Below are 26,726 nucleotides of genomic sequence, written 5' to 3'. Positions count from 1 at the left end.
TTTTAATCCAGCGAAATTATACAGTGTGTGAAAACCACGTATTTGATTGTCTTTGTTATTAAAAATAAAAAGTTCAGATGATAAAAATTATTTTTTTAAATGAACAGATACCGACAGATACATAGTCAATTTATTATCATTTGAAGAATATAAAATATTATTATTTAAGTACAGCTCTATTAGGTATCATATTTTCGGTGCCCTTAGAGTAAGAGCCTTTGATTTTGGTAAGTACGTTAAGCTCAGAATTTCCTAAATAACCATTTGTTTAAGTTTGCTGCTAATATTATATTAATCAGAATTCAGAATTTGCATTTGTAATTTTTTTTGTAAAGAAACCACAATTTGTAAAAGTATTTGCATTTTTTTAGGTATGGCTTCGACTGCCTCGGTCTTCTCGCCATTCACACTCACCATAGCTTCCAAGGAATCGATTTTTATACTTTACATCCCTATCAATTTTAGTAAATCTTATTCTCCAAATTTGATGCGTCAATAAGATTGGTTCTAACATCCCCCTTTATCACCCTTACATACTCTACCTATACACAGTCCAGAGAGATCGACATTACAAGTATTGCAACGCGGTCTAAGATCACCCGTGAATAGATTGTTGCGTGTAATTTGTGTATTCTATTCTTAGTCGATGTATCTTCATTTGCTCCTCTCTGTGAAAGCCTTTCAGGCGCAGTTTTTCTTTCACCGATGGTTTAATACATGATATAGGTAAGTATTTTGTCTTTCCCATTTATGTTTTCAGGTGACATTGTACATCCACCGTTGTGGACCTGTTGTTGCACTTTTCGCCACGCTCATTCAGACCCATCAAGTACTCTTGGCAAAACCGAGCCATCAGGGTGTGCCTCGTGAAAATACCCTTTACAGCGTTTACCGAGTTTAGAGTCGCTAATTATTAAACAAGTTCTGCTGGAAGGTGCAGCAAAGCCTTCTACAACGCAAACTGTTCTGCAGTGTACACCGAAGATGTTTCGTCTAGCGCCCCTAAGGATTCTTTAAACCAGGGCTGCTCAACCCTAGGTCCGCGAGCCACATTAAATTTCAAATGGCCCGCGCAGGCAAGTTTTAAAATTCCCTTCCGTCAACCTAATCAACTATTGCCGCTCGCAGTCAATTGAATAGAGATTGTATTTTTGAAGCGACTACTTCTTATCGCTCGGTATAGACTATATGTTTTAGACGGGAGTAAAATCATCGTAACGCCACCGAATGTAAAGTAAGTTTCTATATTCTGTGACCATCACGCGTAACGCTCGGCAGCCACAGGCGAGCTCGGCAGGCTCACTTGGCTTACAATTGTTTAAAACGCATTTGTCTATTTGAAAGTAAATATGGCATTAAAATCGTAGAGGTGTCTTTAACGAGGTCTTTAATATACACATTTGAAGCGTATTTAAATAAATAAATAAATATCCAATGGAGGCAAGTTCGACTCACTGTCAAACGTCAAACCCAGGAATGTTGTCTCTGCCACACACGCATGGATGGACTATAGCATTTCGTTAATTACTTCATCGGGACCTGGAGCGGTATTCTCGAGCTCTCCTATGGCTGCATTTAGGTCATCCATAGTAAACCGAGCATTATACTGGAGATCCTGATCAGTATCAAAGTCGAGTGGCACTTCGCGTTCACTTTTGTGCAGCACAAATTGTGGATCATAATTATTGTTGCTACTCATGCATTCAGTTTTAAGGAAACTTATTGAACACTTCCCGATTATTAATATTATTCCATAAAAAAATTTTGAAGCGAGTCCTAACCTCGGTCCTAACAATGTTCTTTAATATAGCGTATTTCAAATGGCTTAATTACCCTTAAAAACTATGAAATTTAAATTATTAATATCTTTTGAAAATGAAAGCGCCTATTGAAAGAAACCTAGTATCCATTTTTAGGGTATTTTGCATCATAAAAACGCCAAACATTGAGTTTCTGCCAAGATTGAGTGTCCTACATATCAATAAGGAGTCTTCTGCCCGTTAGTGCGTGTTTTACTTAATAGCCGAATATTTCTTCAAAAAAAGATCCAAAGCATATGCTCCATTAAATTAAAATTTCAGAAAAATCAATCCCTTTAAATCATCGCATTCCCGTAAACAGACGAATATAAATTTCCAATTATGTCAAACGTCAAAATTTTCTCATAATTTTTCCTATTTCAAGAAGAAGATACCCATCAGGCACTCTTGTCAAAAAAATTACAATAATTATAAATGTCCATCTAATGCCGATTAAATGTTAAACAATGTTTATTTGAAATATTTTTCCATAAAATTATTGCTTGGCATGAAATCTGCAGCAGTAAGTTTCAGACAAGTTTTTTGATTTCAAAATTAATCAGTTAGTCTCTTGACCATTGTCTACCTATTACTGAAAACACAATTGGAAAATTAAAAACTGACCGACGGACGGAGAGAAAGTCCCAAACCATGAACTTGCTTTAGGAGCTCGTTAATAAAGTGTGTTTATTTATTTATTATCCCTGTCTTGTGCTGGGTCCTCAGCAGGCTTGCGCCCAATTACAGAGTGACCCACACAACGCTTTTTAGTGTTCTGTCCTTCTCCATATCCCAAAATTATTAAATCTTCGGAAAAATGAATCATTTTAAATCATTTAATTCCGCAAACAAAAGAGTTTATGTCCCATTTCAGGCCCGTAACCAGAATGAAGTAGTAAAAGTGGTAGGTATTTTTCTAGGTGGGGCTTAAGAAAAAGGAAAACCACCAGATCATTAACGAGCTCCTAGCGGTGTCTGTCCGTGAGTTGCCGTGAGTACGATATCTCGAAAACGAATGGAACGATTACGATGAAATTTTGCAGGTGGATTCATTTTTTTTTGTACTCGAAATATTTTGTGCCTTTGTTGGATTATACTAACAAAGTCCCCAAACCGCCCTTTAAATGCACATAAAACTCTAACCTTTTACGTCGTGAAAAATCCATATCTCAGCATCAGAATCAAATATGGGTACCACTGTACCAGTTTAGCTGACGCTGCAATAAATCATGAAATGAAGCATTAAGCTTTATTTCTTGATGATACAAACTGTATTCATACAGGGTCGCTGATAAGTCTGGAAACGGTCGATTATCAAGGAAAATATATACGCTATTATTTTAAAGTTTATTGAATGATTGAATGAGAACAATAATTAATGATTCCAAAGAATCATAACAAACATCACAATCGGTTCAGAATGTTTTCAAAAGAAATTCGTGATGTCATTAATTATTGTTCTTCATTCAATAAGTATATTTTATGCTAAAACAACAGCGTTTATTTTGAAAACTCGATAACCCGAAAACGATTGAATTTAGCTACATTGTGCTTTTACAAATTTTGCTTAAAATTGAGAGAAAATTGAAATATTGAATAACATACAGGGTGTTTTAAAAACATCATTTATTGATAAAGATCCGGAGAAATAAGAAAACTTGGGTTACTATTCCCACAATTTAAGATTGCTTTCGCAAACAATGATACACGAGAATAATGATACTGGCTAAATAATAACCTGTAAGAAAAAAAACACATTTTTCGTGTTTGAAAGAGTGAAAATCAATGACAAACAGAAACTCGTATACCAATTTGCCGTTACTTTTGAAGCAGCGGACAGATCAAAAAACAAAGTTTTCCACGCACGAAATAAACCATAAAAATAACGTAACAATCAAATTTCTGCTCCCTTAAAACGGGGCGGTGCCATTTTGTAGACGAATCGAATTACTTCGATGCACGTAAAAATGACAAAAGAGAAATGCGCACATAGTCTAAAATTGGGGGTAAAAGATTCGCAACGACAAGGGTGTTTATAGGTTAATCAGCTACCATATTTCTTATTTATTTCGATTTGTCAAGTTATAAAACAAGTTCGCCTAGAACTATAAGATGGGGAATGGTTATATGCAAAAGACCTGCAATATTAACAACAATAACCTAATGCCATTTTTTTTCCTTTTGTAATTTTTACGTCAGAAGTCAGACCACGCATTTAAAACGAACTCGCATTTTGGACTTTCTGTCCGTCCTGGGTCACTAAAAATTTAAACATCTCTTCCTTGGATGATGATAAACATAATACCGAAAACAGCATTGGAAACTTCGAAACCGTTCGCGAGTTATCATGTTATCTTCAGTGGCCCAGGAGCTCGTTTGCTATATTGCAAGCTTATTTGCATTGTTTTCGAACGAGCCTGAGCACAAGTAAAGATTGTATCAAATTTTGGAAGTTTAGAAGAACTCTGTATTCTGCTTCACTGTTCTCTATACTTTAAGGTCGAAGTGGCAGTTCTGTTGTTTTGATTAACTCATAAACATTTTTACGTAGGTCTAAAAATAGTGTTTGAAGGACAACACAAAGTTTTAATTTTTTGTTGTATAGCAATATTTCATTTCGTCGTTAGAGACTTGATTTTTTATACCACAACAATCTCCTATCTTGGTCTACGTGGAGAAAATCGGGATTTCGGAAACTAGCAGGACAGAGAATATGTTTAATCAGGAAAAATTGCTGTTTTGCGAGCTGAGACGAATTCCCTTTGTCATTTTCAGAAACAGTGCCATGGCTAACTAGATTAAGGGTAAAAATCTTATTCTTGTTCTGATTTTGTATTATCCAAAAAGTTGTACAGTTCAATTCAAAAAAGGTGAGGCCTTCGTCACTAGTTTGTGAACAAATTTACAACTATTTCAAAATGCTACTATCTTACCTTTCCTGAATTCAACTGTAGATAATTGTGGGATTAAAAGAACGCATATTTTTTGAAGCTACAGAAACATTTTTTTTTATATAAAACCATCGTTTTTTGGGTCATTGTTCAAAAAATATGGTATACATTGTATCAAATGTTTATTCGATTTTTAAGAGAGAGATTGGATATTTCGTTCAGTATCTGCTCACTGGTTTTGATTTCCAAATTACAAGTGAAAGTTTGTCAGCACCAAAAAGGCGGGAGACAGCGACAATTGCGAAAAACCTCGTACTTTTCCAGTTTCCGCGGAAAAAAAGTCCATACACTAAACGTGCATTTGAAACCCGCAGCAGACGTTTCCTTGGCACGTCAAAGAAAATTAAACCCTTTCCTCAACCCTAAATGACAAACAGGGTCGATATTAAAGATGGAACCAAAGCTCTGATGCTCAAACCGTCTGAGATATAGATGAAAAAATTAGAAAGTTTCCATTTGAAATTATTTCACAAATTTTGAGGTTACAAAAAATTTTTTTGACGCATGGTTTTTGAGCGCAACCGCCATCTGAATTTTTTTAATGAAAATATAAGTAATGTGATTTCATTAGAAAGCCTACTTTTTCTTTTTCTAACTATCTTAATGATAAATGGTGTTAAATAATGGAGAAAAAACTCTGTCAAATGGTCCATATTTCACAAAATTAAGATTTAACCAACAAACCATATGTACTGTTTTTTTCAGTTATTAAACACATGGTAATTCCTCTTTTGTTAATTTTTGATGTTCTGTTAATTTAAAATGCAACACAGCCAAGCGTATGGAAAGGTTTTTCTAATTTTTCTGCATTATTTTCTAATTTAACCCCATGCATGTTTGAGGTAGTAAGAAAGAGAGCTTTTTAATGACGTAGGTATCACATGACCTATGTTGCCATATAAAAAAATTCAAGATAGCGGTCGCAAAAACCATGTGTCAAAAAAAATTTACTCAGAATATTTTAAATAATCAAACGGAAGCGCTTTTATTTTTTTATTTTATTGCCTTTATTTTATAGTGGGCGCGCGCGGAGTGTTAGCCCAATATATATGGCCCACTCAACCCACTATACAATCACAAACAGCCATGCCTTACCTAAGATTTGAACCCAGGACCCGTGGTCAAAGTTAGAGCTAGAGTTTTGGTTCCATCTTTAATAGCGACCCCCTATTTGGCGCCACATCGTGATTCCAAAAGGTGGTAAGTGGCTTAAGAATCCGTCATGGTGAAATAGTGTAATTTTTTGAAATTATGTAATGCGAAATTTGTGATAAAACGCTATTGATGGATATGATATGTGCACAGCTGTTTTTAAAAAGAAACGTTATTTTGTTTGGGAGGCCACAACTAGGACAAATGTTAAGGATTATCGAAGATAATGCTACTTTAAAAGTCTCTGTTTTGTGTGACGATACTGTGCCAGAAAATTGGCAGTTACACAATTGAAAAAGGATTATCATATTGTTATCTAAGCTTCGTTTTCGTTCTCTCTTTACCTAAGCTTTATTTAACCCGATCTTGTACTGTGAAGGAAAAATCTTTATCTGAGGTTCATTTAAAAACCTCGTCTTTCTCCAATTTGAAAATTCGTTGTGTTTTGTGTGGAAAGGTTGTGCCAGAAGATTGGGCAGCTGGGCAGTTAAAAAAGACCTCCAACAAACGAACTTGTTGAAGCATTGGAAAAGACTGTGTGTACTCCATCCTGATCTAATCTTCATATAAACCCGTCATATTTCGACAAACGATGACTCGGTTTCATTTAAATCGGTTGGATTTTATGTACAAAGATTGTGCCAGAAAATTGGGCAGCTTCGTTTAACTCCATTGTGTTTTATATTGAAAAAGTGAGACAGAAGGTTGAGCAATTAAACGATTGAAAAGGTTTCCAAGAAACAAGCTTGTTGTGTTCCGTGTCTTAGGCATTGCGTAAGAAAATTAATCAGTTAAACTGGAAACTGGAAAAGGCTCCCAACCAACGAAATTGTGTAGCTTTAATCCGATCTTGTTTTGTGAAGAAAGATTGAAAAATGCTCTCCAAACAGTCCAAACAAACCAACTTATGTCTACTCCCTCTTTATCTGAATTTGTAATTTGAAAATTTGTTGTTTGGTGTGGAGAGATTGTGCCAGAAGATTGGGCAAAAGTGAAAAAAGGTCTGGACAAATGAAATTGTGTGCACTTAGGGATTCTTAAGGACGTAAAATATGGCTCAAGTCAACCTGGTAAGACCATGGACTGCACTTTTAATTATATTATGTTGAAGTTGGTGATGAAAACGCCAGTCCGCCATTAACTTATACGCTGGAAAAGAACGATTATTTTCAGTTTCACCCAAAAACTGTAAAAGCGCGTCTGGTCAGAAAATTCTCGCTAATACAGAGCATGAGAATTACCAAAAAACTTCCGAAAAAAGAAAAACAGCTTCAAATAGCAGACGTGTTTCCGTAACGGAAAAATCGCTCCTTTTCAAAGTGCCGTAACTTCTCACCAGTTGGGTCAAATTTCAAATTTATTAATTTTATATTTGAATTTGCGATTTGTGGCAGCATTCTCGCTTTCATTTGAACGCGGCGGCGGCGCCATTTTGTAAAGCGACAATCGACTTCTTCCAAAAATAACGCACGGATTTTAAATTGGCGGAAATGAGGTAAATGTAGAAAAAGCGAAGGCGTTTACGTCTGCAGATTTTGGGCCTAATCGCGTCGCTTGTTTGTAATGAAAATTGTAACATGTTATGATATGAGTATATACTGACTAACTGTTTTTTAACTACAATACAGTGTAAATGAAAGGCAAAAAAGAAACGCTAATCGAAATTTTGCTTACCCACGGTGACTTCTAGAAACTTTTAGGTTTGCTGAGCAACGATGATGATGGAAGAAAATGTTGAATAAGAAATATTTGCGTAAAAATGGGGTACTCGATTAGGGCAGAAAGCGGCGCGCTACACGTCGATTTAAATTTCGTTGAAAGGTGAATTTTGAGAAAAGATAATAAAGCAGGTACCGACGGCTTTTTACTGAATAATGGGCCACTTCAGTTGTAAAGGATGACGTATGTCGAATATAGGTTTAAGGCAAGGACCACTTAAGTCATCAAAAACTTTAAGAAAACCATCAGAAATGTCATTCGCACAGATATTCATCTTCCCAGCGTATAAAAGCTTTTTGATTAGGTAATACACATTCTAAGGGCGGCATAGAAAAATAATTTCTGACATTTAGCGACGGCCGTCGCTCGCATTACTCTAGAATCTATCTACCATGCATTAATTTTTAGTAGATTCTAAGCAAGATAAACTAACACAGCAAAGAATTACAAATATGTCTGAAAGGCCGAAAACCATTACTCAATATCAGAATATTTTTAAGTCTAGAATAGTTTTAATTCCCCGGGGCATAACTATAACTGAAAATCATTAATCATACATGGGCCACAATATAAGATTTTTGACATTCATCGGTGAGCTAAAATGACAAACAAAATTCATTAATAATTTGGGTTAAACCTATTGTTACCCTAATGATCCTAAGAACTGCAAAAGTATTGAAATTTTCAACATCTGTATACAGAAAATAACATTGAAAATCAACGGCTACCTTAAAATTTAATCCGTGTAACACTGAAATTCCTCGGTAATTATACATCCGACTAAATTAACTTATCGGAATATGTCCATTCACCGACAACTTCCACAAAAAACATTCTGCACTGACACATCACGACGATACATTCAAACAGCACATGTAGTATTCGATTGCTGTGTCGGTTGCAACTACGAGTCTCGAAAACAGGCAAAGCCAATCAGGACCGAGCCCAACGAAGCAAACTCCGGCTAATATGGCTGCCACGTAGCATGCTTCAGACAATGGGGGCCAGAGAAAGGGAACTAAGTTTAGGGAGGTAAGAGGCAGTACCACCGGAGGTGGGGTGTTCCCCAATTTCCTTTAACCCCAAACTTTGATAACGTCGTGTTATAAGTTTCAGTTGTCGATTCCCAATTGAAACGTGCAATTTGTTTTACAACCGATGGTCACTCTCGCTTAAAATTAATGTCAATTTTTTGCTTCTCAACGGGTTGACTTTAACAAAGGTATATTATATACGAGGCGTAAAATTTTAGTTTGACTTAAAGCTATTAAAGTCATCAGCACAATTGCTTCGAAATTTGAACAAAAGATGGGCCTCGACATAATCCACTTAAAAAGGTAGCGATAATATTTTTCAGATATCCACTTAATGACAGCTTTTAAATCCTAATGTTTATTAGTTCAACTCTTAACTATACTTTGATAATCCTTCAGAAACTTACTAAATCTAGCATGACAGCTGCATTTACCACACTCTTTTTTGTTCATTATATAAACAACATTTTAATCTTAGAGCGCTTGATGTGATCTAATCCTCATTTCACTTCCACCATTGTGGTGGCGATTTTACTGAATTTTAAATTCAAGTTGACACTTACCCTATCCGTAATACCTTCGGTTTGATGTCTGTTTAAAACTGTAAAACTTTCAACTCATTAAATGGATCAATGCACACACACACTGGGGTCACAGTTTTCAATTGTATACATTCTTAACATCGAGCCTTCGTTCGCGGGCATTTATTGTTACCTGGACATTGACTCATTAAGCACTGTACTACTCGGGCTTGTTACTATGTCCATTGACAAATTTAGAGTGATCAGATTGCGATAGTGAGTCGTTGAACTAATAAGTACCCTTAATTCACAGTGGCATTAAAAAATCAGTTATCAGAAACTAAAATTGAAAGATAAAAGTGTAGATTAAAAACTAACAAGGTTACGGTGATTCCTCGAGAAAACCTAGAGTCATTTTAGTCTGCGATGTGTCTAGGTATGTCCCCAATGCTGACCAGTGAACGATTGTGTTCACATTGTTTATTATTGTATCACCTGAGAAATGTAATGTCATGCACTGGGAAGCTAAAATCTAACGTCATGACAACTTGCAACCAGCTTCCGGGGTATCTAACAGTAGTAGGAACACCATTACTTTGCAAAACATTTATAAACCAAAACGCGTGAAATTAGTTTAATTCGTAATAAAAATTAGCCTTATAAAAAATATTCGACGATTTTAGATAATATTTCGAAGCAGGTGCCCTAAAAAGAGAAACTTAGTCTACGGCTTGGTTTTATTCAAAGCGGTATAGAGCATGACTATACATTTTTGCACTGCATTGAGAATGTTTCCAAGAAGACCCACCCTGATTATTGGAGAACTCCCGAGCCCCTATACATTCGAAAGCTTAATATTTCGGTACACCGTATTTAACGTTCGGAGAATCATGTTAAAAGCCCGCGAACGATTTCGCCCCTTATAACAACATTTTATAAGATTTGAACCTTAAATTTCACTACCATTCGTACTAACGGGGTTGATACGAAAGAAATTTTATCACAATGGGTTTTGCCGACCTCATCGAAAGCTGAGCCTAACTGTCAGAGATCATCATTACTCACAAAAGTAAGCTAACGCTCGAGTATTCCAGACATGGAGTACGGAATCTAACTGCCATTGTTAAGTTATTAATCTGATGATCGTTGCCTAGCATTAATCTTAACTACGTACTCCAAGTATTTTTATATTATACGAAATATCAATTAATTCCTTTTTAAATAAAATTTATCTCGAGTGATTTTTTGAAAGGTGCAAATTCCAAAGAGGAAGCATCGACTGACCTGTTTCAGTATCTATCGTGTAATTAAGATCACTCCAGCCCTCCGGTTCTGCATTCGCATCGATCTCCTCCTAGAATAAGACATGTCAGAAATTGCGAGGGCGACGAAATTGAACGACCTACCTTAATCGCCTCGCGATTTACAGCTTTCAGTGTCTTGAGCTTTTCGATTTCGTCGTTGTCAACGGTCGACGTTGCCGGGCCGGTCGAATTCTGCTGGAGACCGGAATCCGGTTTGATGCCGATGGCTGATTCGGTCGCTTGCAATGAAAACCCTAGGTCGACATCCTGCTTCCACAGCACTTCTATGAGATCCATATCCTGCAAAGAAAAAACCAATTTATGTTTTCGTTCTACATCAAATCTGAGTACGGTGTTACACATGGAAGTAAGATCTTAAAAAGTACTGATAAGATATATATTAATCAAAGTAAATAGTGAGAACTGTGATTAAATAATAGCGCTTAGATAGTTTTTGGGCACACTGTTTACCTTTTTGTGCTTTCGCTCTTCTCTAACTGCCAAACCAGGAGTGTTGGGAGATTAGATAATACCCCCATAAAATTATTCGGAAAGTTATCTGTTATTATGCGATTGGCGATAGGGTGCCGTAGTAAAAAAGTTGAACCAAAAAAGTTTCAAAAACCAACCATAACCATTTTATTTCTCCTTGGCTTGGGCTATATCACGCCTACGCACATTGGCCCTTGGTTCTATAGTGAGACCCCAGTTTCTTACATGTACAGAGGTAGTTTGTTAAAAAAATCTGAGGATCCTCTCCAGTTGCAACTCCTTGGGCTACTGTAACAGTCTCACCCAGGACTTGTAATCTCTGTCCGGAGACAGTCTCACACAATAACCATACTGCTGCAGTCTCTCTTACGTTTCAATTTCATAAATCTTAAAAGGCTAACGTCCTCGTTCGTTTACTGCTTCATAAAGTTAACGAAAACCTCGAGCAGCAGTAAATTCTACATTTTGGTTCAATACAATTTGAGTCCTACTTAGAACTTAAGCTTAAATTATTTCAAGTTGAATGTCAGCACTTTAGCGAATACATATTTTGGTTATTGTTTGACACCCAAAAAACTCATTTATTTATTAATTTTATTGAGAAAGTAGAAAACGTAGGTATCTACTCAAAAATGTTATCTGGCCATCAATCAAAATCGCTACCCAATCCCTTCTGCAGTGGCTATCGAAATATAGGGCTAATGTGATCACCATCGACCAATAAAAAACGCTGCCCGGAATATGTGTAAGTTTATCGTCTCTGGCTGTAACGGAGGTAAAAAATTCGGCGATAGAAGGAATCCAAGATGTTCCAAAATTTGCCTATAGAAAAATGAAACTAACGAACCTAGATTTTTGAATATACCCTTTCCTGTAAAAATGCTTCTTACCCAAAGATGGCAAGAGATCACGCTGTAAACATGACACTAACCAATTGAAATTATAAAACTACAAATTTCCGACACACGTCGACATATGGCACGTGTGGCGCAGGGAAGTGGAAGACCGGCTGCATTTTCTACCAAAATTTCGGTCGAAAAAAGGAGACCGTCTGCCCCTTGACCAAGTCCGCAACAAAAAGTGATCCTCGCCTGTGGATTTCCACAAGTACAAAGATCAACGCATATGAAAAGTTGAATTTGGGAGTTGATTAAGCGATTCTTGTTTGAATTTTTCTAGATCGAGCTAGGTTTTGAAAAATCTATGAAAATAATTGAGATTTTACCGAAAACCTGAAAATGCCAAATTTCCTTTTCATTTTCCGTAGCTTGAGCAATCGGAGGTGGGCGGTTTCCGTTAGTACATGTTATGGCGTCCGTTATCAGAATTTCCATAGCACGCTAGATGTAGAAGCTACCAGGCTACTACGTTCTTACTTCTTATAGACGCCATATTGAATTTTTACGGAATGACATGGAGGACAAAAAATTCATTTTAATGCATCGCCATCATACCTAGCCATGTTGATTCAGCAAGATCTAGTTACCCGTGGAGGTTTTGTGGAGAAGTGAATGTAAAACGTTTGATTTTGAAACTTTTCTTGTAGATTTATGTAAAAGTATAGAGTGCGACACGTCATTATTTTTCTTTTTTGTCCTTTATCTCATTTCTTCGTAAAAATCTAATATGGCACCCATAAGAAATAAGAAAGTAGTAAGTAGCCTGTAGGTTCTACATCTAGCTTGCTATGGAAATTCTGATAACGGATCCAGTGCAAACGAAATTTGACATTTTCAGTTTTTCGGTGATATCTCAGTTATTTTTAAAAGATTTTCCAAAAATTTCAAAAGAGTTTTTTTAGTCACAAAAAAGGACAACTTTGCCCCCATTTAACCTGCACTGTAATCTGTATCTGTCACCGTTGCGGAGATCGCAATGCAATGATACAAATTTGAACCACCCTGTACAGATAACGATTCCACGGATTTTGTTGAAATTTTGCATATATATATATTAGGCACACGGGGTGTCCCATTTATCTTGAGGCAGTCGATCATTGCGGAAGCTTGCGGGGATACCAAAAAATGATTTATGGAGGAGCGCATTTAATGATGCTATGCACATTTTGACATAACTGTCCCTTAAAAGTCAAGTGTATTGCAACTGCTGTCGAAAAACAAGGAAAATCAAGTCAAAACAATGGCAATGGAGTGCGAAGAGCTTAGAAGAGGATGTGATTTCTTTTGAATTCATAGCCACTAATGAATGTACAACCAATTCGTTTTAAGATAGTTCACCTGGGAGAAGACCAAAGGCTGTATTCTAGTTGTTCTAGTTCTCAATTGATCGATTAACTGCACCGTTATCACAAAGAGACCGCGCAAATGTTTTTTTTCAATTTCAATTGTTCACTACTTCCATTCAAAATCTGGTTTGTGGTTTCTCTTAAAATGTACCACTAAAATTTGAAAACGCGCTCGTCAAGAAACTATAAAATTGATTCTGAATATTATTTAATGCAAGCATGTGCCTGATTTCAGGCTCCTCTCCCCCTGAAATAAAAAAGCTTCAAGTAGATTTTTACTTCCATTTCCTACATTAACTTTTACAGTAATTTATTTAAAACTCGGTGCGCAGTGTTATGGCTTGGGAACCGTACCTAAGTACATTGCCGGTACTGAGGAAATTTTTTGAAAAATACAATTATTATGTTCTTCTGCAATTTTCTTTAATTTAATTTTGAGTTTTGTTTAAGTCGTTTTTCGTGTTTGAAAACTAGGAACAGGATGAATTTGCGATTTTCTTATTCCAAAACTTTTGGCATCGACAGCGTTCACATTCAAATGGTGCACTGTAACTCCTGAATTAGGGCTTCAAAAAATGGATACATATTTTCAAAACTGCTTTCCGAAAATCCGTGTTTTATTATTTCAGGCCGCGCTTCTTTCTCAATCCGTTAAAAAATTTTAAAAAAAACGGGACAGAATTTTGTTTCGTGAAATAAACAAGTTACTTAATGGCAAAAAATAACACAGTTACATATATCAGCTTGCTCAACGTGGAAGCGAAATCGAGCTTGGAGGTAAAATATAAAGCGACTTCAGAAAGGAAGTAGGCCAGCGCCGAGTATTATTAAGGAACGTAAATTCTTGTGTATCTAAAAAATACGTTGAGAAACTAAAGTGTAAAATGCAGTACAGCAAGATGGCGTATTCTATAGATCGAGCGGGAAATCAAAGGTGTGGTAGTTAGGTTGCCAAGAGCCATTGTCTTTTTCGCTCCTCCCATTCTAATTAACGATATAAACAACGGTAGATTTTTTTACTTAATTTCCAAACACAAAATAATTTATTACTGTATTAGGGCGGTTACTCTGTGATATTTAAAAGTTAATATAATGTGTTACAAATTGCTTTCTAGTCCTAGTCCTCTATCAACACTCCCTTAATATTTCGTATAAAAGAATATTAGTTACGAGATTCCCATTAATAATCGTTAGTTTTAATTAAATTTCGAATATCTTCAAACTGCGGACGGTGGCGATTTCTGACTTCAATGCAGTTACTAAAAAATAAAAGTTACGATTTAAATTTTAATATTTTTAGGACAAGTTTCTACTTATACACGGTGTCCATTTTTCGATGGGATCTCGCTTATTTTAAGTGATAGAAAGTTGGTTAAATGGGCGCAAAGTTGCAAATTTTAGTGCTGAATCTGAAAAGAAATTTAAAATATCTTCAATAGTTTTGAAAATATCGCAAAAAACGAAAATGTCTTCAATTTCATGATAAAACTAATAATCGTAGGTACTAAACATTTCTAACCAAAACATTATTCAGACACTTTTTCTGGACAATTCGAATATATATGGCATCCCGTTTCTAATAACTTTCAAGATGACGAAGAAACACGTGGCAACTTTATTCTTTCTTATGGACGCCAATTTGAATTTTGAAATTTAAGAGATTACGTCTGTTTTTTCTTTAGAACGATGTATCATACATGGTGGTTCAGTATCACATTAACAATTTTTCATTTTTTCACATGGTTGCTGCAACATATTTGCAGCGTTATCCAGAGCAGCATCTTCAACTGTACAGTTTCAGATAAAAATTGAATGTATTGACTTACTACCCATAGCGCTTATGGTACATCTTGATTACCTAAAAATGCTGGAACAAGACCTATCTTTTTGTTTAATTCGCTCTTTAATCGCAACCAAAGACAAATTAATCTACAATCGCAACGGCTGTAGGAAGATTCGCCTCCAAGAAAACTCCCCCACAGAAGATTCGCCCCCGAAAATTTCGCGCATGCAGAATTCGCCTCGGCTGGAATACTCCTTCGCCAAGGAAAATTCACGTTTAGTAAAGTTCAGTCCAAAATGGTTGTGCTCATTCAAAGTTTTCTCATAATGATACAGGTACACATCATTAATGAGTAAAGATGGGTAGTAGGTTGACAGGCACCAGAATTTTCCCATCAATTTACGGGGGTACAACTTTATGTTTGTTGCGCTGTATTATGCATCAATGAGACTTTCGATTGTAGGAAGATTGGTCCCTAATAATTACCTCTGCTAAACTCGCCCCCAAGACAACACTCCCCCGGAAAAAATGTTACACCTCCAGAATATTCGCCCCGGCGATAAATTAGCCCTCGAAAGAATTATTTTAGGTGATTCTGAAAAAAATGCGCTAATAAAAAATGGATTTTCATCCTTACTTTTGGCCGAAAGTATGGGTTTGTAATTCTGTTCCACAAACACCCTATGGGGCTGCAGAGCCCCAAATCCCGAAGGTATCAAACTTGAAAATTTCGCAATTGAAAACTCCTTTCTTATATTGGCACCGGACGAATGCACTAATTATCCATACCGGCACGAACATCAGTCTGATATACTCGACATTGCGTCCTGCAGAAAAACTTCAATAAACCCCTCTTGCAAACTGTCATAATTGAACTAAATTTTGGTCATTTTCCAGTTATCGTGTCTTTTGTCAGCAAAATAACTGTCATGCAACCCTTTCCAAAGCTGATTAATGAAAAAAAGGTCTGGAAGCGCTGTGAAGATCTGCTAGAAAACCTGCACACACCACTACTGGCGACATTGATTCGGCGATTAAGTATATCACCACGGCAATAGTTGACAGTGTAAAACTGGCATGCACACCTGCAAAAAGATCTCCCCCGGTAGACTAGAACTATCCCCCACAGCACATGAATGGCCTAATTAAATGAAACAGCCAAATCCGGCGAGAGTTTCAAAGAACAAGGATGCCCATTAATCAAAAACCCACTAAATAATATTACCTACTCATCAAATTAAAAGAGAACTACCTACGAATAAACACCCACAGAACACCTGATTTTAGCCCAGGAGACAGAGGCCTATAGAAAACAACCATCAAAATATTAAAACGAACATAAGAATTGCCTACGATGTCCTCAGAAACAGATAGCTCAGACACAGAAAAATGCTACTCATTTAGAGACCTTTACTACAATAACCACATGTTCCCCAACCGGCCAAGTTAACTTAATACATAACAAAAACCCTAGCCTGGCTAAGTCGAGGGCTAAGTTCTATATTCAACGCTTGCTTGTATAATTATTGATTGTTCATCTGACAATAAATTTTTAAAAAATGATGCAATATGAGAACTGACGTATATATAGGTACATCGAATATCGATGGTGGTGATTTACTTTTCAGGTAAAACTTTTCTGGGAAAAAATATTTACTTCGAGGGCGAGTTTTCTTGGGACCGAATGTTCTAGGGGGCGAATATTCCAGGTGCGAATCTTGAGAGAGCGAATTTTTCTGGGTCTATTAAAAAATTCACATCTCTTAAACCGTTCAAGATAGGTACCTAAGTGCTCTTTTTTTATAATCGAATCCTTAAGATCCAAAGAATTTTTCGAGGAATTTTTTCATTGACGGCTGAAAGTCATGAGAAAGTGACCAGGGCTGCTGCGATGTTTCAAAATTAGCAATCAGAAGATATCAAAAACTTCAGTTTTTTGCAAATTTCAAATTGGAAACTTTTTCAAGACTTTTAGGCCACTCAAAAAATTCCTTCGACTTTAAGGATTCGATTATAAAAAAGAGCACACACTCATCCGGAACTGTTTTTGAATGGACCCCTGCATCTCCAAATTTTCAGATAAAAATGACATGTCAACAACTAGGACCAGAATAAGTACGCAAATTTTAAATGCGTTGGATTCAGAATAAAAACACACTTAGAAAATAGAAAATGGTGTTCCTTCTGTATGTACGGAAACGGCGCCATCTTGAAATTATTTTATAGGTCGATTATTTCAAGTTCCTATTTCAACTGCAAAACTTCTAATACATTCGTAATGCGCTCTATACAGGGCGAAACAAACAAACAAATCAAAAGTTATAGACTAGAAACCAATTTCGAAAGAAAATTCAAAGGGCTGTAACTTTTAAAATAGTAGCCCAATTTTGGAACTGTTTGAAATTATGGATTCTATAGGCCACATTCTATAAGAAAATTTTTTTTCCGGGTCGATCTGAGACAATTTTTTTTTGCGGGCCTCAAAAAAAGGCAGTGTATAAACCTTCCTTTTTTACCAAAAATCGGCTACACCAAAATGTCTCGGGAAAACACTTTTTCTTATTAATTTTGGTGCGTAGAATCCAAAACTATTCGTACTTTTTCGATCAGACTTCTCAATCAAAAGTTATAGACTAGAAACCAATTTCGAAAGAAAATTCAAAGGGTTGTAACTTTTCAACTAGTAGCCCAATCTTGGAACTGTTTGAAATTATGGATTCGACGGGCCACATTCTATAAGAAAATTTTTTTTCCGGGTCGATCTGAGACAATTTTTTTTGCGGGCCTCAAAAAGAATTATGTACCTAGTGGTCTAATAAGAATGCTATACTCACTTCATTTCATATATTGTTATCTGTGATTATCTAAGGTGGCGAACAGTGACCAATTATGCAATAGCCGCGACTTAAAAATAAAAGATGTTTCCTTTCGTTTTAAAAATGCCATTCGGTGTATTTTCTTCTCATCTAACGAATACCTAAGGTAGATATATTCTTAATGATGAAGAATTATTTAGTGGGTTACTTTAAAACACGGACGTCCATCACCGAAAATGCCAATCAAAGCTTGATGACGTACAATTATTTTCTGAAGCATGCATTCAAGTATAATTAATCAAAAGTTGCGTAAGAAAAAATAAAACGTATAATATACAGGAAAAAATCAACTTTAACCTTCTCCCATAATAATAAGAGTTTTATTAATAATAGTACCACTATTCATAACAAATTCTCCGTGAATCTACGATCAGTTTGTGTTCATAAATAAGAATCGATTAAGGTCTTTAGCGGGAGGTCAAAACTTGACGGACCCCGCCCGTATTGTATAATTTCTGTTTAGAAATGGCCGGTTGCTAGGATTTGATGTATCGTTAACGATACCGAAACAGCATGCGTTCATGGTAAACAGTTACGAACACCAAGGCAAAATACTGCAAGTATCTCACGTAATGTACAAAATATATTTTTATTGAAAACTTTCTTTATTGGTAAAGCTCAATCCGCATCTGTTGTATCTGTGCATAAATACATCAATTTTATTCTGACAGATGATAAATGATACCCGTTAAGAGAAATAGCGTTCTGTATAAAATCCCTTCCAATGAATTCTGTTTCTCATTTTTTCCTTTTTGTAATTACAGTTGCGCCATCATAAATCGAACGACTTTTTTTCAAATTTCGAAGCACCATTTTCCCGCATGCCAAAAATCGATATGCAGAGGTGCATCACCAGGCAACGATGGAGAACCGACATCACAATTTGGGACAGAAAAATTGAGGTACATGCATCTTGCTATACCTTTCTCAACGGCGCAATAACGCTGATAACGATTGCAAAAAATAGTACGCTAAATGAGATTAGATAACCTTTGAGCGCCATAGTAAGACAACTCTCTATAGACTAGGGAAACTTAGTCAGAGGTGTTCTTTACCAGATTTCTACCATTGTGGGCAGTTTTGAACAATCACAACGCAAAAAGTGAGAAATCGACTCATGGACCAGTACTAAGGTGGACATGACCCCACATCCACCCTCCAAAATCAATGCATTAATTACAAATACGTCGTAACGCAATGAATCACACTTCAATCGTGCTTCGGGAATAGATGACCATAGAATGCAGTATTTCTCTGCACACGAGAAAAAACATGGAAGGACTTCCAATAGAAATAGGATAAGGTATTGACCAGCTGGAAGAATTTACCCGAATGTGCCAAACTGCCAAGGGTACGAATTTTGCGCCCTGGTTGTAAAAACTTGGATCTGGATAAGTCTGTGACCGCGAACAATCCATCAGGATCTGTTTTCTGTGTAGGAATTAAATAAATGGTTTTCTTGGTCTATTATTTTTCGCCAACCACTATACTAGATTTTCTGTCGTGTGTCTCTCTATCTGCCTGTGTACGTTGTTCCCTCGAACTCGAGTTTCGTCTTTGATCTGCCCAAAATAACATTAGTAAAGGCGAGGGGTCTCTCACTGCCCGCAATATGTGTACACATTTTGTTTTTGCACTGTACAGTGTCTAGCAGTGTGTTACAGTGTGCCACAATGCGTCACAGTGTGCCACAGTGCGTCACAGTGTGCCACAGTGCATCACAGTGTCCCATATTTCCCTCCACAGTGCCCTTCCGAATGCTGCAGTGTAACGCCATACATTTATTTTATGATTGTGCGCAATGTGCTGAATTTTGCGTAATCGACCGTTATCGATGTGTTTATTTTTGCGATTGCCTTTGAAGGGCCAGGTGTATATAGGTAATTCACAACGTTTTCGTTTTTCTTTTTAGTGCACATCTTGAGGAAGGTCAGTAAATGTTAATTTATAATTAATGGTTCTAAATCAATAATAATAATAAAAAAATAAAGCTGGGGATCAAATTTATAAAGGGGCAAAGTGTCGCATCGCATTATTAGTGATCCTCGTAGTGATCCTAGAGATCGTTTATAATTTTGTATTGCTGTATGTATGTGTTCGTGTCTGTCCGTGCGCACGACAACTTTGTTTAGAAACGTCCGATCACTTTGAATATTGGTACACACGAGGGTACACATATATTCTTAAGGATATAAGAAAGGTCGCCATTGTTACAAAGAACATATGAATGTCTGGTTTTTTGTCTTAGTACACATTCTTTAAACCTCATGCAACTATGCAAATGAAAACAAAAATTGCCAACCCAACTTTTGTATTTGCGCATGCAATGTTTTAAAAACGATGCTGATCTGGTGGAACAAAATCAATCTCTTAAGGTGTGTTGTAAAATTTATGGCTGCGTGAAGATCTCGAAGATCGTTCAGTATGCAGTTGTATCAGATTTTTATCAATATATTTCTTTGTGCGACATGGTAACCCTTTACATCTGGAATATATTAACAGAGATTAACTATTTATTTTAAACTGGTTTTACATCAACAATAAATTGATCAATTTCTTGAACTCAATTTCTTGTCGGATTAGCTCAAGTTCTATTTTTCTCACAATTTTTACTAAAATGAATGACAAATGATACACTGACTGATGCTGATATACAAGAAGAAACAAGTAAAAAGGTTTTCGTCCTAAGGTACGTGACTAGCGCATTTTCCATGCACGGACATGTACTCCCCAAAAGACCATAGCTATGTTTTTTTTTACTTTTTTTCCATTTACGGAATGGTTAAAATTTCGAAGAAATGTCTCCATAGATAAGGAAGTTGGCACTGCGCAATCTGATTTTCGCAATAATATGCGATAGATAGCATTACTATTATAGCAGCATCTGTGGTTAAAATTTCAAAGACATATCTTTATAAACATGGCAGTTGGTACTGCACATGCGCACATCCAATGTTTACAATATGACATGTTGCCTTTAAGAGAAGCAGCTGTGATCAAAATTTCAAGAAGATACATACCTCGATAAATAAGACAGTTGATATCGCTCATCCTGCGCATGCGCTAATTAATCTGATGTTTAAAATATGCGATACGTTTGCCTTTACTAAAATCATGTTTGACGTGCTACTTCAATTTCACAAGAATCCTGCCCTAAGATTTTAGAAGGATTGGTTCACAAATAACGAATGAGGGGCTGGGCATGCGCAAAAATTCTTTACGTGTTTTTAGTCGCATCGGGTTACGCATGCGCAAAACACATTTATTTTATTTGGCCTTAGTTTTGCCTTTATTCAAGCCTACATACAAATTTCATTTTAAGTACCTATTTTAATAAATAAAATTGAATTGCGCAAATACAAAAGTTATCGAGCACAACTGCACACAGAAAGACAGACGGACGGACAGACTGACGGTGACAGAGTTCAAAATTATAGACGATTTCGAGCATCGTTAATAAACGGAAAAACTGTAAAATTATGGTAGGTACATGAAAAAAATTAAGATTTTACAATAACTTTCTTCGTAAGCGACGTAGAAAAAATTCCTTCCTTGGCCCTTGGTGCTTGCCTCGACACCATAACGAACTAAATAGTAAATAGCGGAAAAAGTAGAACAATACCTCTTAAGATAAGGAACTAGTAGCGATCGAACGCCGGTAGGACAGACAGGCGGATGGACGGACAGTGGCCACAATAGCGCATTTTTTTAAATTTTTGTGGAAATGCGCTAAAAAGGTAAAATACAATAGTGGAATATTGGTGTTTGAGTAGTCTTATTTTTTTATTATCTTCATTTCTTTTAACAGAAATACCAAAATATGCAATGCATCGCAGTGTCCTGCAGTGCATCACAGTGCCCCGCAATGCATCGCAGTGCCTTGCAGTGTTTCCCTTTTTTTAAAACACTGCGGAGCATGTGTACAAATTTTTTTGAGTGAGAGACCCCTCGAGTAAAGGAGTCCCGTTCAAAAAATTACGTAACAAAAACCTCATTTTTGGGCAACGAAAAACGTCGCCTACCTCTGGAAATGACCCAAGGTTTAATGGAAAGACTGCGAATGCTGTAAAGAACAATTAGAAAACTGTAAAAGGCACTAGAGAGAGAGTAAAAACTACAAAGCAGTGGATAGTATTGGAACTCGTATTGGAAGCACCACCACCTAAAAACGCATTAGAAAGCTCTATAAGCACTATAAGGTCACTTTCCAACGTCGTCGCTTCCGGAAGTCCATTAAAAACTTTCCAGAACTCTTAAACAACTGTTAGGTCCTTTTCGCTTCCTTAATATTCGTCCCTGGCACGGTAGCACAAAAGGAACGATTTTTTCTAAAATACCTACCCCAAGATGGCGAGGAGGCAAAAGTAGCGGTAAAATTTTTGTGTCTGAGTATTCGAAAAAATGAACTTTTTATAAACTCGAAAAAAATTATATGCAGATGAGAATCCTTGCCCAGGGAATACCTAAAATCCCATTAACATTACTTGAAATCTGCCGCATTTTTGAAAACGTTAAAAATTGCCACCATTTCCCTTAATTTCTCCAACATTTCTAGCATTTGTTTTAAATTTTGCCAAATTTACACAGCATTTCCCCGAATTAACGTGAAATAAGTAACATCCTTAAAATTTCCTCTAGATTTCCTAATATTTCTCTATAATTTCCTCATTCCTTTGAAATTTTCTCATATTTCCCCAAAATTTCCTAATAGGTCTCAAGAAGTTCCTCTAATTTCGTCACATATTTCCCAGCTATTTCCTCGAAATTTCCTATACCTATGAGGGACAACAATTTCCCTCGTAATCAACCCCTCGGAAAATACACAAACGCACGTACCCACGTCTATACCAGAGTGTTCACACAGTTACGGTAGCGTTCTTTCTCATATCAATAAAACTGGAATTTAAAAAAAAACAACCTGTATATGCTGAATTTCATTTTCCAGACATCAACAATACCCAACTCTCCTGGAATTTTTAATTTAATAATGTCAAAATTGCGCTCTGTAGTGCGCACGAAAACGTTTTTTTTTTATTTTCGCCAAAAGGAATAGGGTTCCAAATCTCCATGAAGAGTAAATACCTGCCAAATTTCAAATCGATGGCGACAAAATTGTGCCTCATTTGTGCCAAAATTTGCTTCCATTGCTTTCCATTGTCTCTTCACAACACCGGAAAGATTTTAAATAAATCCCCAAATCATTAATGTACCCACGTTCTTCTGAATTCAATGTACCAAAATTAGATTACATTGCGCCTTTGTTATTTTCGGAAACATTCGCACCAACCTAACGACAGAACTAAAAAAATGTCAAATAAAACTCTTTACAAGATCGGAAAAAATTGGCAAATAATTCCATTTTACGCGTAGGTACCTACTTTCTAATAATTTAATGTACCTATTTCAGATCCCTCAATCCATTTTTTACGGGAAAGTGTTATTGATCTTGACTTTTGTTAAATATTCCTTATAATTACGTAGTACTTTCACGATTAAAGCAAAAAAATCATCTATACAATTCCGGTTTTTAAGGCCTGAAGGAATCCTCAGACACGTCGATTAGTATTGGGTTTTTCTTGCACTAAAATTGTTGTATACAGGATATCTCGAGTAGGAAGTATGAAGTTTGCATTAATTGGTTATTTGTGGTAATTTACAATTCTACGAAACAATTTTCGATTGGAGTGGACGGTTTTCCAAATGTGACGTACCTGAAGTTTGTGCCACAGGAAAAACGCCACCATAATGTTTTTCATAACTTGTAGCACCCCAACATACAACTAAAATTTCCATTCCCTATCGCATTAGTTTCCAGACAATGTAGAAAAAATGCTGGGACGTTATCAAATCTTCTGTGCACACCACCTGAATGCTCATTTGGTTCCCTAATCGAATAGGACATTAATTTACATTATTGGAGGTTATACCTACATTTCAAAAAGTAGATACATCCGTTACTTCGACATTAACTTATGCGTTATCCTAATTAAATGCAACGACGCAAATCTCGACGCAAATGAGCCTCCAAAAAATACAGAATCGAGTGCAAAAAACTGTGTTTCCTCAGCTAATATTTAGGGGGGTTCAAAACGTCGTTTGAGATACAGGGTGTTAAACTCAATTTTTTATTATCATGTTTTTTATTTCCAACTGTGGCGCTCGAACTGGAGATATTTTTGAAGGAAAAAGTGGTACGCCACTGCTTTCTCTTAAAAGAAAAATTATTTTTATCATTTGTCTTGCTAACATACTTTGACAGTTGTATGCCAAATTTCATATACATATTAATTGGAATAGTATGAAAATGACTATAAAAAATAAGAAACATCCTGTATATGAGAGATTTATCAGTACTCGTTCAGGTGCTCTCGTAAACATGATCCTAGTTTTGCAGAACCTAACTTTCCGAAAACACCTGGGATTCAATGAAAACGAATTGGGGTACGTTCGCTCACTTTTCGTGGCCAACGGACGGAGTAGAAATTGCTAGAAAATTAGATATTCTTATAACATTTTATAAAAAAATGGCCGCACTCCTCCGAAACGTCTATATTTGGCAGGTGTGAGAATAGGGTATTTCATATACTGTTAGGTAATTATATACATAGTTAACTGGGTGTGCGAGGTGAGGCGGCGCATTCGCCAAAACCGAGTGTATGTCCCATCCAAGAAACGAGCTATCCTAAAGGCCGTACGAAGTTCGCAGGGTTGCTAGTTTCGTATAAACATTGTGAATTTTGAAGGCAATACAAGACACTTTAAGGGAAATTAAGAGAAAGGGTGGCTATTTTAAGGCGATGAAGTCAAGATATTGTAAACATTTGAAACTGGTAAAAATACTTGACTAAAAATGAAATTAAATCACTCAAAGTCCAGAGGAATTTGTAGACGAAAATCATTTTCCAACATATGACGAATGTTACAAATTTCGACGGAATTTTCAGTATATTTCACACAAGTCAATATTAAAAAATGCTGGTGGTGCACAAATCGGTTTATTAAATAAGTTATTTAGTAGCAGCACAATTTTTAGAAAATCAGCTCCAGTTAATTCAGACAAATATTTGGCTACGATTAACCACCTTTCAGAATTGCTTAGAAATGCGAAAAAAAACACGCTCAATCCCACCCGAATATTGTCGCTAAACGGAAACTCGAAATTTGACCGCGCATATTTCGTAATTTAATGAAAATTATCTAAAATGGCTGTTGGTGTGATGGGGAGATAGAGGGGTACCCGCTACGGTTTGATCGAAAAGAAGATCTAGCGTATTCTCATATAAAAGTGGCCGCTGATTGGTCAACATTAATTGTGTCTGCGGGTTCCTTTGTTGAGCCGTCATGCCTCATTTCTTACTGTCTGCTGACCTCCGATCCACTTGTCTATCCTCCGCTATACGTTGTTCGTTTTATCGATTTGATTATTAATCGATTTTATGTCATCAATAATAGATGGAAAGAAAGGCACACGAGTGAGGTGAGGCCGTCATCATATTGTGCAGACATCTTGTGAATTAAGTGCGAAAGTGCTTACAAAATTCAAAAACTTACCATCTCAAAATTGAAACACAATGAACCCAACACATAACGAAAACTGAATATGTCGCGAGTAATGACTTTATCGAGTTATCGGCGGTACGGCAGGTACTTGGCGACAATTTGAATTCTATTAATCTTACACGGTATAAAATAAATTTCAATTAATAACCTCGAAGATAAGGTGTTTGAAGAGGATAATTTACATTGGCAATCATATCGTCATAGATTATCGTGTGGTGTCACAAGGACACATTTTTTTCCAAAAGTAAGTAAACACTTCACTTTTTATAGTGCAGTGTAAATGAACCGTGAAGGTAACATTTTTTGGCTTCCAAGATGTGCCATTTAATAAACTCTCCTATCGCTATTTGCAATTACTTATATGGTGATCGGTAGATGAGCCATTTTTTTATAATCGAGATGGCGTTCAAAGGATGCTTTTTAACAAACATTTGCACCCTACGACTGCGTAATGAAAAATTGGGTACTTAATCAATCGGTCTATGTTATTTGTATTATAAGTACCTAGGTAAAGCATATTGCATTGCGCAAATGACAACTTTTAACAATTATACCAAGGAATTATAAATTTGTATAAACTCCCTGCATCTTCCCATGGGTTTTTAGCAAAACTAAAGGAAGGTTTTAGTTATTTATTATACAAGACGATAAAGGGATGTTTTAGCCATCGAGTGAATTAACTTGCACCGGATGGTTAGTTTCCCTTTATCGTCGTGCCTAATAGAAAACTTTTAGGGCATAAGCCATAGAAATCATTATAAAATTCTGTAGCTATTTAATTTAGACGTCCAAAACAGCAAGTTTAGGTTCTGCCGTCGTATCAATGGAAACAATATTGCGTATACTGTTCTGAAATTCATTCTATATCGTGCCGTCCCATTTTTAATAAGAATTACAGATGTCATTGGAATGCACCATGATTTGTTTCACTTTATCTAACCTTACCGTTAAAGTACCAAGTTTTTTATGTACTAGGTAAAGTGATTCGAAATCGGGGAAAAATAATTAAATCAGCTGAATTTTTCCGCGGGCGAAATCCCGGGAGAGGAAAGCGATATTTGTGGCAAAACTATTAATTTTAGGCTGTACTGTAGCACACTACGAATTCGGATTTGGTCCATTACGAAATAGGAGACTTATCAAATGACCCTCGTATATGCGCGCGATCGTAATTTTCGTAAGAACACGGCAGAACTGAACTTGCCGCCTCTCTTACATTGCGCCCACCATTAATTTAATAGGTACCAACTTGAAAGGATTGAAGAATAGTTTAGAAGAGTTTCAAACTTG

The 26,726-nt window shown here is 36.3% G+C and overlaps 1 protein-coding gene across 4 annotated transcripts in view; it reads right to left on the bottom strand.

Moving 5' to 3' along the window:
- LOC116167409 (segmentation protein cap'n'collar) overlaps positions 1 to 26,726 on the bottom strand; it is a 70,812-nt gene that overhangs the window by 24,648 nt on the left and 19,438 nt on the right. For 3 of the 4 annotated variants that reach the window (XM_031482761.1, XM_031482762.1, XM_031482764.1), the window contains exons 2-3: positions 10,583 to 10,780; positions 10,461 to 10,530 (exon numbers count right to left, since the gene is read on the bottom strand). In XM_031482761.1, coding sequence (XP_031338621.1) covers positions 10,461 to 10,530; positions 10,583 to 10,780 — 268 coding nt within the window. Of the gene's footprint in view, positions 1 to 10,460; positions 10,531 to 10,582; positions 10,781 to 25,427; positions 25,446 to 26,726 lie in introns of those variants that run through there. The other variant, XM_031482763.1, reaches the window with a different exon arrangement.

This window comes from Photinus pyralis, unplaced genomic scaffold (assembly GCF_008802855.1).
Source record: "Photinus pyralis isolate 1611_PpyrPB1 unplaced genomic scaffold, Ppyr1.3 Ppyr1.4_LG3b, whole genome shotgun sequence".
In the NCBI taxonomy this organism is placed as follows: Eukaryota; Metazoa; Arthropoda; class Insecta; order Coleoptera; family Lampyridae; genus Photinus; species Photinus pyralis.
Note: the sequence above shows the minus strand (reverse complement) of the source record. Positions and strands in the feature narration are given on the sequence as shown.